Source organism: Aquarana catesbeiana, linkage group LG08 (genome assembly GCF_042186555.1).
Source record: "Aquarana catesbeiana isolate 2022-GZ linkage group LG08, ASM4218655v1, whole genome shotgun sequence".
NCBI lineage: Eukaryota > Metazoa > Chordata > Amphibia > Anura > Ranidae > Aquarana > Aquarana catesbeiana.
The window spans coordinates 295,302,037-295,314,629 of NC_133331.1; the positions used below are offsets into that span (position 1 = coordinate 295,302,037).

General features: G+C 45.0%; 1 protein-coding gene across 1 annotated transcript; it reads right to left on the reverse strand.

Annotated features, from left to right (window-relative positions):
• Positions 1-3,192: 3,192 nt before the first annotated feature.
• On the reverse strand, positions 3,193-11,996 carry LOC141104871 (uncharacterized). The gene is made up of 5 exons (XM_073594657.1): positions 11,834-11,996; positions 11,620-11,717; positions 11,334-11,540; positions 11,083-11,224; positions 3,193-4,801 (listed from the first exon to the last, which is right to left on the reverse strand). Exons 1-5 carry the CDS (start codon positions 11,916-11,918, stop codon positions 4,104-4,106), a joined length of 1,230 nt encoding a protein of 409 aa, XP_073450758.1. The 5' UTR covers positions 11,919-11,996; the 3' UTR covers positions 3,193-4,103.
• Positions 11,997-12,593: the final 597 nt, after the last annotated feature.

Below are 12,593 nucleotides of genomic sequence, written 5' to 3' on the forward strand. Positions count from 1 at the left end.
CTGCTACGGCGCTCGTGCCACTCCTTACCCTTGCACTCTCTTTCTCCACCTTCAGGAGTGTTGGGCGGGGGGGGGGATGCAAGAGAGGCCTCCACAACATTCCAGTCTTCACCAGGTACGTGAGAGTATGACTTGGCCTGGCTGACTTCACTTCTGATTTCTGCTCCTGTTTTTTGGCTCCTGACAACGCTGACTCATGGTTTCCTGACCCCGGCTCGTCTAATTACCCGATCTGGCCTCCAAACCCTTGCTTCTGTTTTTGACTACGTTCCTGATCCATTAAATTTTTGCTATTTCATTAAAGGTGTGATTTTACCTGCATTTTCAAGCTCTCCTTGGTTTATGGTTCCTGATAGTACGTGGCACATGGTCACAAAACTAAATAATTTTTCTGCATTGCGCCTCATGGGCTTTTGGCTAAGTCCGGGGCAATTTTTGCTACCAGGCCTCAGGGCCTAGCCAGTGTACATTGCAAGGACACTATTTATTTTTTCCTTCACATTTGTCACTCTTTCACTTTTGTGTGTTTTTTTTCACTGGATGAAGCGTGTGCGTTCTCGTGCCTACCTTGAAGTCTGGGGAGAGGATGTGTGGCCATTAGGTTCCTTCCTCCCGTAAACTGGGGGGGGGGGGGGGTCTCTCTTTGGGAGAAGACCTGCTACTCGTTGGTTGACTTTGGCTGGCCATGAGGAGAGGGGCCTGCCAAGCCTTTCGGCTAGGTGGACTAACATAGTAACCTTGTCCCTGGGGTTTAGGGTAAGGTTCTACCCCCTTCGGAAAGGTGGATAAAAGCACACCCTTAGTGGGAGAGCCCCTCGACCTACTACTCGTTGGCTGACTTTGGCTGGCCATGGAGGAGAGGGGCCCGCCAAGCCTTTCGGCTAGGTGGACTAAGTTAGCAACCTTGTCCCTGTCCCCGGGGGTTTAAGTTAAGGTCCTACCCCTTCGGAGAGGTGGATAAACGCACACCCTTAAGTGCCCCTTTTTTTGGGTGTGTTTTCACATGGGCCTTTTTTGTACACTTAATGGTTTTCATTTTTTTTCGCACCACCACGCATTAAAAAAAAAATAGGACGCTTGTAGGTTTCCGTAGGTCACTCTAAACATAGAAGAGGAGTTTTATTTAACTTCAACATCATGTCCACACGAGAATGTTCATACGTGCTTACATAATTTAATTTGTTGATTGGATAAATGAAAGGTATATAAATATGAATTCTTTTTTTTTACATATATGTTATTTGTATACAGCTCATTAATACTTGGCGACACAGCTCCTGATGAAGCCTTTGTTGGCGAAACATGTTGAGGAGAGCAACCTTTATGGAGAAGAGAGACATCAATATTTTCTGCTGTATATGTAAAGTAAAAATGTACACTCTAACCACTTGAAGACTAAGCCTTTTTCTGACATTTGTTGCTTACAAGTTAAAATCAGTATTCTATGCTAGAAAATTACTTAGAAAGCCACAAACATTATATACTTTTTTTCCACCTAGAGAATAAAATGGCGATCGTTGCAATTTTTTTTTATGTCACACTGTATTTGCACAGCGGTCTTTCAAATGCAATTTTAAAAAAAAAAAATAAACTTTTTTCAATTAAAAAAACCCCAGAAAAGTTAGCCCAATTTTTTGTATAATGTGAAAGATGATGTTACGCTGAGTAGATAGATACCAAACATGTCACACCCTAAAAGTCTCCATAGCCGATGCTTTAAACATTTTTTACAGGTTACCGGTTTAGAGTTACAGAACTAGAATTATTGCTTTTCCTCTAATAATCACAGCAATTCCTCACATGTGTTGTTTGAACCATGTTTACTTATGCAGGTGCGACTTACGTATGCGTTCGCTTCTGTGCGCAAGCTCGGAAGAAGGGAGCACTTTCACTTTTTTTTTTCTTATTTGTTTTACTTTATACCTTTTTTTTGGTTTATCTCTTATATTCCTATTACAAGGAATGTAAACATCCCTTGTAAAAGAAATAAGCAGGACAGGTCCTCTTTATTAAGAGAGCTGGGGTCAAAAAGAACGCAAATCTCTACTCTACCTTTAAAAGCAAAAGAAGAAGAGAAAAGATTTTTTATTTTTTTTTTATATTGACTTTAAAAAAAAAAAAAACATTTTGTTTTTTCCTGAGAACTGGAAGTGATGCTAGAGGTCTCTCCGGTCCTCCAAGGGCATAGAGATGAGTGGGGGCCCATCTTGCCCTCACTCGACTTCCTGCCCAGGAAAATGGCCACATCTGATCACTTCCAAGCTTTACTGGCGGCTCCGGTAAGCCCGGAAAACTACCGGAAATCGGTGGGGCGGGGCACTTCTGCCGCCTCTAAAAAGTGATCCAGCGGCGAATGCACCAGTGCGACCACTTTTAAGCGACACAGAATCACCCATTGTAAAAAAAAAAAAAAAAAAAAAAAAAAAAAAAAAAAAAAAAAGATACCAGGGTTATGGCAGCTAGTTGCTGCCAAAACACTAGTAATGACGTATTTTTACTATGGGACGGTCGCCAAGTGCTTTTTACTTAAGGCTCCTCCTGATGAAGCCATTGTTGGCAAAACATGTCGAGGAAAGCAACCGTGTAGCCATTATGGAGAAGAGTGCCATCAATATTTTCGTCTGTATATGTTATATTTGAATAAGATTTTGATGGATACTTAATAAAGTAAACCTTTTTTAAAAGAATTGTACTTGTTTTAGCCCCCTAAAAACCCCATATTTAAGTTGGTATTTACCAATCAATAGATTTGCGCTGAGTTTGGTGCCAAGGGCATAGAGATGAGTGGGGGCCCATCTTGCCCTCACTCGACTCCCTGCCCCCAGCAAACGGCCGCATCTGATCGCTTCCAAGCTTTTCTGGCAGCTCCGGTAAGCCCGAAAACTACTGGAAAGCGGTGGGGCGGGGCACTTCTCCCGCCGCCTCTAAAAGTTATCCCGCTGCGAATGCGCCAGTGGGACCACTTTTAAGCGACACAGAATCACCCATTGTAAAAAAAAAAACAATACCAGGGTTATGGCAGCTGGTTGCTGCCAAAACACTGGTATTTAATGTCAAAGTAATGACGTATTTTTAGTATGGGCCAGCCACCAAGTGCCTTTTACTTAACGCTCATCCTGATGAAGCCATTGTTGGCGAAACATATAGAGGAAAGCAACAGTGTAGCCATTAAGGAGAAGAGAGCCATCAATATTTTCTGCTGTATATGTTTTATTTGAATAAGATTTTGATGGATACTTGTTTAAGTTGGTATTTACCAATCAATAGATTTGCGCTGAGTTTGGAGCAACACCCAGGGGAAGCTGCTTGTGGTGTGACCTGGAGAGGATGTGCGAAGGGCTGATGATCAGAAGAGAGATATGGAGGGATCCTTTCTCAAACATCTGTTTGGGGGATGAGAAGAGAGATCGATGGATGGTGGAGGGCTGATGATCAGATGAAAGGGATCAAAGAACCCATTTTCTCTCAGAACTTTTAAACCTGTGGTTGGGGCTTCATCAGGTTTCTCTGCATATCTCATTAGTAATCTATATTGATTATAATTTATCATCTCCTTATAAACTGTTTCTTCCATGATGAAGATCCGCCATGGAGTATATCTGAGGTGTATATCAGGGTGTGCTTCTTCCCCACATGTCCAGCAACATTCATATACAAGACATTTTCCGCACTCACCAATACATCTCGAGGGTTGTGTGGGACCCCTGATGTACAGGAAGACAGGACTTCAGTGAGGAACAATTCTCTCACTCAGGACAGGAAAATGGTTTCTCCTCCGTGTCCAATCTCAGATGACTGTAAACAGAAGACTTCTGCGAGTGACAATTTCCACACTCAGGACAGGAAAGTGGCTTCTCTCCCATGTGACATCTCTGATGTTTGTAAACATTGAACTTCTCTGAAAAACCTTTCCCGCACTCAGGACAGGAATACGGCTTCTCCCCTGTGTGCAATCTCTGATGTGTATCAAGACGTAACTTAGATGAAAAACTTTTCCCACATTCAGCACAGGAATACGGCTTCTCTCCTGTGTGAGATCTCTGATGTGTATAAATATTGGACTTATCTGAAAAATATTTCCCACTCTCAAGACATGAATACAGCTATTCCCCCGTGTGCGATCTCTGATGTGTGGAAAGACTGGAACTATTTGAAAAACATTTCCCACATTCAGGACAGGAATATGGCTTCTCACCCTTGTGCAATCTCTGATGTCTGTAAAGACTGGAACTGTGTGAAAAACTTTTCCCGCACTCAGGGCAGGAAAACGGCTTCTCACCCGTGTGTGATCTTTGATGTGCAGTTAGATGGGACTTCATGGAAAAACTTTTATTGCACTCAGGGCAGGAATACGGCTTCTCACCCGTGTGAAATCTTCTATGAACATTAAGAGCAGATTTCAAATGGAAACCCTTCCCACAATCCATACAGATAAACCTCTTATCTGTTGGAAGGGTGGCACAGCCCCGCACAGTCTGAGGTCCCTCAGGATAAGAGGAATACGATGGTCCGGCACCGTCCCTCACAGTCTGAGGTTCCTCAGGATAAGAGGAATACGATGGTCCGGCACCGTCCCGCACAGTCTGAGGTTCCTCAGGATAAGAGGAATACGATGGTCCGGCAGCACCCCTCACAGTCTGAGGTTCCTCAGGATAAGAGGAATATGATGGTCCGGCACCGTCCCTCACAGTCTGAGGTTCCTCAGGATAAGAGGAATGCGATGGTCCGGCACCGTCCCGCACAGTCTGAGGTTCCTCAGGATAAGAGAAAGTGAGACAATCCCTCATCTTCCGTCCATGTACTAAAATAGAAATACAAAAGATTATTACTAAAAAAGAAGGGGAACTAATGCGCAAAACCAAAGTGTAATAGGCAGAATACGAATATAAGGATAGGAGAAGCTGACAAACATATATAAAAGTGTTCCCACACAGAAAAAACAAATGATTAATAATAAGAAGTATGTGGCGCTAACTAGAATGTGTAGATGAATAAACACAATAAATATAACTAAAACGTGTATCTAATGATAACCCTTCAAAGTGATATCAAAACTATATCAATATAAAATATAAGCAACAATACATGAAGCAAATGATAATATTCTTAAAGTGCATAAAAGTGAAACAAATGTCAAATCCCATGAAAATGGAAAAAAAAAAATCGAATCAAGTGAAAAAAGTCACATAAGTTGAAAAAAATCGCATAAATTGCAAAAAAGTGAAAAAAAAAAACACACTAAATATATAGATAAAGGTTCATAGTCCAATAAAGTGCAATATGATTCCGGCGTGAAGGAAAACAAATCTTCATATAACAGTTTATGCAAAAAAGTATATTACAAAAAAAGTGCATGTGCAAGGAATGATCGGTTTCAGATTCCTCCAATCACCAGCAGCAATCCGTGGTGCGCCACACGATTCCCCCAGCCTCTCACCTCTATTAAAGACCCCTACCGGTTGAGTCAAGCCTGCAGTCAGGAAACAGGTGGAAAGCCAGCAATCGACCAATCTCCTCCGATCGTCTCAGCACTAACAGGTCTCTGATAGAGGGCTTCAGACTTGGCAAGTAAGGTGAGGGCATGTAATATGAAGGAAGATCCCCATCGTGTAGTAATCCAACACAATTTTATTATAAACAGAACGTGGTAACTTACAGTGAAAATTCTGGATAACCAGCACAGGACAAAGTACTTCCGGTCTCGGCCGCGACCGGAAGTGACGACACCTGACTCCTCTCTGACACGTTGCGTCACTGCTCACGTGACTTCATCAAAGATACATGTTTTAGTTATATTTATTGTGTTTATTCATCTACACATTCTAGTTAGTGCCACATACTTATTATTATTAAAGATTATTACTAGACATGAAACCAGGACTCAGCCCACATCAGGCAGCTTTGTCTCTGAGGATCTTACAATTCCCCCTCAAGGTAACTAGTAAATGGGTCCTCTGATCTCCTACCAGTTCATTTCTTTATTCATGGACTTTAGTCAGAGAGTGAGGAAACAACGAGAACTGTCTTTTATAGGAGTGACAGTGATGAGGGGATTATAGGACGAGTGTCCCCACCCCCTCTATCACTCATTGCCATCTTCCCAACTTTCACATGCCTGATACTGGAGGCCAATGGAGAGAGGGCCTCCCTTGCGGCTAAGCTCCAAACTCCCCTGAAGGTGGAACAGGAGGAGTCAGGCTCAAAGAAGCATGGGCTGCCTGCAGGAAAACCTTGCAAGGTTGTTCTGACTGGAGTGTTGTCAGACAAGATGTTCAGGTACTCAGATGAAACACCAGTATAGTGTCTGCAGACCAGCGGCATCCTAGGGAAGTAGCAGGAGTTAGGAGAGAAGCCAGGGTAAGGTACCGGGTACAGACAAGAGCAAGCATAGTCAGAAGGGTAGCAAGGGCCATACACAGGTGAGCAAGATAAGACAGTCAGTTTAACAAGTCGAGGTCAGATCAGGAGGTAGGCAAAAGACAGAGCCAAGAGCAAGCCGAGTCAGTAACAGGTATCCACCAATGCAAGGATATCACGGGAACAAATCATCAGATATAAAATGTCCAGCTGGTAGGAAATGGGTGCAACAAAAGAGAATACATATTACGTGTATATATAGCAGTGGGTAGAGGGGAGAGAGCAGAAGTCAGGACTATGTAATGTACAACATAGAGTATATAGTGCAGGGGTCAGGAGTAGGGATGAGCCAAACAACCCCCCGGTTCGGTTTGCACCAGAACATCCGAACATGCAAAAAAGTTTGTTCAAACACGCGAACAACGTTAAAATCTGTGGGACACGAACGTGAAAAATCAAAAGTGCTAACTTTAAAGGCTTATATGCAAGTTTTTGCCATAAAAAGTGTTTGGGGACCCGGGCATGCCGGACATGTATCAATGCAAAAAAAAGTTTTAAAAACGGACGTTTTTTCGGGAGCAGTGATTTTAATAACGCTTAAAGTGAAAAAATAAAAATGAAATATTCCTTTAAATATTGTGCCTGGGGGTCCCCTTAGTCTGCCTCTAAAGTAGCACGTTTCCCGTGTTTAGAACAGTACCACAATAAAATGACATTTCTAAAAGGATAAAAAGTCATTTAAAACTGCTTGCGGCTGTAATGTATTGTCGGGTCCCGGCAATATAGATGAAAATCATTAAGAAAAACGGCATGGGCCCCAGCCCATTACCAGTTCTTTGGGTCTGGTATGGATATTAAGGGGAACCCCACACCCAAATTTAAAAAAATGGCGTGGGGGGGCCCCCAGGCACTATATACTCTGAACAGAAGTATATATACTATACGGCCTGCCCTATATACTCTGGAGAAAATTGGGCCTTGAGTGTTGGGGGTGCCAGAACACTGTAACCCCTCACAGATACTCTTGGTGGGCGCTGGAACGGGCCCTGCTGTGAAATATTTGATCAAAAATTGTAATTACATGCCCGTGTTAAACAGGGGCAGAAAAATGGGCCTTAGGCAGTGTTGGTGGTGCTCTAAACCAAAAATTTTATTGGAAGCTAGCATTATCAAGATTGAGGAGGAATAGGATAGTCACTCAGCATAGGCAGTCTTCAAGGGATCCCACATCCATAGAAAAATCAATCAGTTATCAGGTGCTTGATAGCTGCTGCTGATCCAAGACTGATTCATTTTTTATGAATGTGAGCCTATCAACGGAGTCTGTGGACAGGCGCACTCTATGATCCATTACAAACCCTCCAGCAGCACTGAATGTGCGTTCAAAAAGAACGCTGGATGCAGGACAGGCCAGTAGCTCAATTGCATATTGAGCAAGTTCTAGCCATCCCCAAGACCCAGTAACCCAGTGGATGGTCTGTTGGAAAGGTCTCCAAGTCTGCTCTTGCCCCAAGATATTCATGCACCAGCAGACGCTGGCATTGGTTGCTTGAACCGATCAGACCTTGGCGCTGAGGACTGAAAAATTGTCTAAAGGCATAGGTCAGCCGGCCACCTTCTCCTGAAGATGCTTCATCCTCTGCTCCCTCTGTGAAGGCAGGATGAGTTCTGCAACTTTACCCTTGTAACGTGGATCAAGAAGGGTTGCCAGTCAGTAATGATCCCTCTCCTTCATACCACGAATCCTAGAATCAGGGAGGCCATGCAGTGTAAGTTTGCAGAGGCATTCAATTGTGAGTCGTCTGGGTCACTGAGGATGACGTTGTCAGGAACTACCTCCTCCCAACCATGTACAACTCCTTGGTTTTCTGGGGACTGAAAAGCATCCCTTGAAGACTGCTGCTGAGTGTTATCCTCTACATCTATGCTGACACAATCTTCCTCCTCCTCTTCTTCCTGTGTGTTTGGCGGGCCCACAGGAATACTATCTGGATAAAGGGGGCCTTGAGAGGTAAGTAAGTCCTCCTCTTCCTCCTGCTGTTCTGCCTCAAGTGCCCTGTCCATTATTCCACGAAGCGTGTGCTCCAACAGGAAGACAAAAGGGACAGTATCACTGATGCATGCATTGTCGCTGCTCACCATTCTCGTGGCCTCCTCAAATGGTGACAGGACAGTCCATGCATCCTTGATCAGTAGCCACTGGCGTGTGGGGGAAAAAAGCCAAGCTCCCCTGACCCTGTCCTGGTGCCATACTCACACAGGTACTCATTGATGGCCCTCTGCTGTGAGTGCAGCTGCTGCAGCATTGCCAACGTTGAGTTCCACCTGGTGGGCATGTCAAAAATGAGGCGGTTGGTAGGCAGGTTGCATTCCCTTTGAATGTCAGCCAGCCGAGCACTGGCATTGTATGCTTGGCGGAAATGACCACAGACTTTTCTGGCCTGCCTCAGGAGATCCTGTAAGCCTGGGTACCTGCTCAAGAACTGCTGCACCACCAAATCCAGGACGTGTGCCAAACATCAAGTGTCGGAAGGCAGAGAGGTTTGTGCCATTGTCACATACAACCCTTCCTGGGTGAAGCTGGCGTGGCGTCAACCACCTCTGAGCCTGCCCCTGCAGAGCTGACAGAATCTCTGCCCCAGTGTGGCTCCTGTCCCCTAAGCAGTCCAACTCAAGCACCGCATGGCATCTTTTTGCCTGAGTGCTTGCGTAGCCCTTTGAACTCTTACGGAGCACCGCTAGTTCAGAGGAGAAATCTGCAGAAGAGGCCATAGAGGAAGGGGTGGAGGAGAGAGCTGTGGCAGAATCACCACTAGCATTTTGGAGGCGTGGTGGTGGAACAAGCTCCAACAATACTGATTCCTGTCCTGCATCCTTTGCAGCCAGCAGAGTTACCCAGTGCACCGTGAAAGAAAGGTAACATCCCTGTCCATGCCTGCTGGACCATGAGTCAGCGGTAATATACACCATACTGCTGACCACCCTGTCCAACGAGGCCAAAACATTGCCTTCCACATGCAGGTAGAGAGCCGGAATGGCCTTCCGTTAAAAGAAATGGCGTTTTGGAACCAGCCACTGAGGTACAGCACATTCCACAAATTCACAAAAGGGGGCAGAGTCTACCAGCTGAAAAGGCAGCAGTTGCAGTGCTAGCAATTTGGCAAAGCTAGCATTCAGACGCTGAGCATGTGGATGGCTGGGACCGAATTTCTTTTAAAGGTTTAGCAACTGGGGTAGGGAAATTTGCCTGCTAAAATCAGATGGAGGTGTACTGATAGCAGATTGGCTGCAAGTACTTGGGACACCTATTGCTATACCTTCATTCCTCTCAGTGCAGGTTTTTGAGAGGACTGAAGGTATAGTAGGGTTGGAGATCCCAGATGAGGAGCAAGGAGAGGTCCGCCTTTTTCTTTGATGTGGGTCTTTCAAGTGCTGTTGCCAATGGACTGCATGGCAGATCGTCATATGTCTGGTCAAGCATGTGGTGCCCAAGCAGCTGCTGTTCTGGCCACGCTTCAGACATAGGTAGCAAACAGCAATGGTGCGATCTGCTGCACACATGTCCAAAAAGGTCCACACCAAAGAATTTTTAAAAATCAGTGGGAGCCAGCAGCACCCTGCACCTGTGGAGCTCTGCGGTGTGATGCAGTAGGGTGGCTGCCCCCTAGAGGACATCCTGCCTCATTGGAGTTGTGCCTCCTCCTCCTACTCTCTTCTATCAGGCACCCAAGTAGAGTAAGTGACCTCATCATCCCCTCCATCCTCGTCACTGGAGCAAACTTGGCAGTATGTTCTGGCTGGGGGAACATGACTGCCAGTTTCTTCTCCTTCTTGGGCACCCCCTCTCTAGGCTCACGTTACTCCCTTCCTCAACCTGGGAACCAACATCGGAGCCTTCTAATCGTTGCGCATCCTCCATCAACATGTACCCAACACTGTAGTCGAATAGTTTGGGGGACTCCTCTGTGCATGATGGTGGGGCTACGGAAGGAGTGACTGTGGACAAGGAGCCGATGGAATAGGTGCTTTGGCAGCTGCATTGGAAGGCAAACTACTCTGAGCCTGGGTGACAGAGGATGAGGAGGATGGAGACAGCTTTGTTATCCACTCCACCAACTCTTCTGCATGTTCTGGTTCAATAACAGCCAGCAGCAGAGAAAAAGGACAAGCGTGCCCCACGGCCACCTGCAGAGGATGCACCGTGTCCATGACCAGCACTGTTGACTGTAGACACAGAGCCTGCTTGCCCTTTTTTAGTGGCCTTCGAACGGTGTTCGAGTCAAACTCATGTTCCACCCAAACATCAAGCTCATCCCTAGTCAGGAGTATGTAATGTACAACATAGAGTATATAGTGCAGGAGTATGTAACATACAATACACCCATCAGCCAAAACATCGTGACCATCCACCTAATATTGAGTAGGTTGCCAAGACCTAAAACGCATGTCCCTGGTGCCTAGGTCAAGCATTGTCTATACCAAGAATATACATTTTAATGCCAGCTGAACCCCAGAATCTCCATAAATCCAGTCTAGATACATAAATTGTGTCTGCAGCACAGAGAAGGAAGATTATCCGAGAGAAATACAGGAATACAGGACGGGGAACACAGCTCAGGAAAGTGACCAGGGGATTACAGGCTGATATCATCCAGTCCCCACCCTACTCTGGACCAATCAGTGAGCAGTATGGGTGGAGGAATGTATTTAGTGTTAATGACCCACCTGTGCTGATCTCTGTAGGAGTGTCCTCCTCTATAAATGTCCCCGTTATTCCATTCTTCTCCATAGACTGCTGATCATCCCTCACATACCTCTCTTCTTCTTCTGATTTAACCTCAAATTCTATATCGATTGGATCTCCACTCTAAACCAAGAGAATGAGAGAGAATATCATCTGTAAAATATGAGCTTACATAAAAAAAAAATCCACACATCTCCATGAGTCCATGTTCTAGATGCTTCATCTGACTAACCTTGTAACATTGAAAGATGGTGTGATCTTCCTGTGTGGATTCCCAGGAATACAGAGAACGGGGACATCTCTCTGGTGGGTTCCTGGTATTAGGTGGCTCCATCATATCCTTGTGTCCCGCTAAAAACTCCTCCATCACTCCATACTCTTCATCCTCCTCTTTATACTCTTCTTTTACAACAATATTATAATCCCTGAGGTTTCCACTCTGAATATATAATAAAACATTGATTATAACAAACATACTGTGTATAAATCATAATGACCAATAATTGTTCCTCATCTACCTGATGATGGTGAGGGATGGTGTGATCTTCCTGTGTGGAATCCCGGGAATACAGAGGACGGGGACATCTCTCTGGTGGGTTCCCATTACTGGATCCATCTGTAGGAAACACACACACTGACTGAATACATTGTTTCTATGTGTTTATCAGATGATGGGGGATCTAGGTGGACCCTCCGTACTGCTCTCTCCTTTACAATAAAGTCTCCTCTTACCCGGTGATGTGAGGGACGGCTGATTGTCCATCATGACGTCCTTGTAGAGATCCTTGTGTCCTTCTAAATACTCCCACTCCTCCATGGAGAAATAGACAGTGACATCCTGACACCTTATAGGAACCTGACACACACAATGATACAGTCACCATCCAGACACATCCCTTGTCTGTTACTGGATAATGTCCCAGAATTCCCAGAATCCTCCTCACCTCTCCTGTCAGCAGCTCCATCATCTTCTTGGTGACTTCTAGAATCTTCTCCATGTTGTGTCTCTCAGGTTTTAGGGAGTCACATGGAGGCACTGTGATGGTCATATAATCACCTGACTTCAAAAGAGGAAATCTCTGTATTGAGGAACCAATAGGAATATCATGTTAGAATCCCACAATCCTCCTCACCTCTCCGGTCAGGTCTGTGTTTTATTAATAGAGATAAGAGTGATGTCATGTGACCTCCCAGAATCCTCCTCACCTCTCCGGACAGGTCTGTGTTTTATTAATAGAGATAAGAGTGATGTCATGTGACCTCCCAGAATCCTCCTCACCTCTCCGGTCAGGTCTGTGTTTTATTAATAGAGATAAGAGTGATGTCATGTGACCTCCCAGAATCCTCCTCACCTCTCCGGTCAGCAGGCAGATGATCTCCAGGGTGAGGTTTAGTATCTTCTCAGTCATGTGACTCCGGTCCTCCTCCATCTTCATTGGTGCCGTCATTTGTTCTATACAGGTCTCCTTGTAGACGGGTAACTTTGGGAAAT

Bases quoted from the DNA above. Each gene is read 5' to 3' on its own strand.
- LOC141104871 (XM_073594657.1), bottom strand. From the start codon at position 11,918: ATGGAGGAGTGGGAGTATTTAGAAGGACACAAGGATCTCTACAAGGAC. The intron at 11,718-11,833 runs GTAAGAGGAGAC...TGTTTCCTACAG, and splicing joins GCCGTCCCTCACATCACCGG to ATGGATCCAGTAATGGGAAC. The intron at 4,802-11,082 runs GTGGGTCATTAA...TTTCTATTTTAG, and splicing joins TCCTACAGAGATCAGCACAG to TACATGGACGGAAGATGAGG.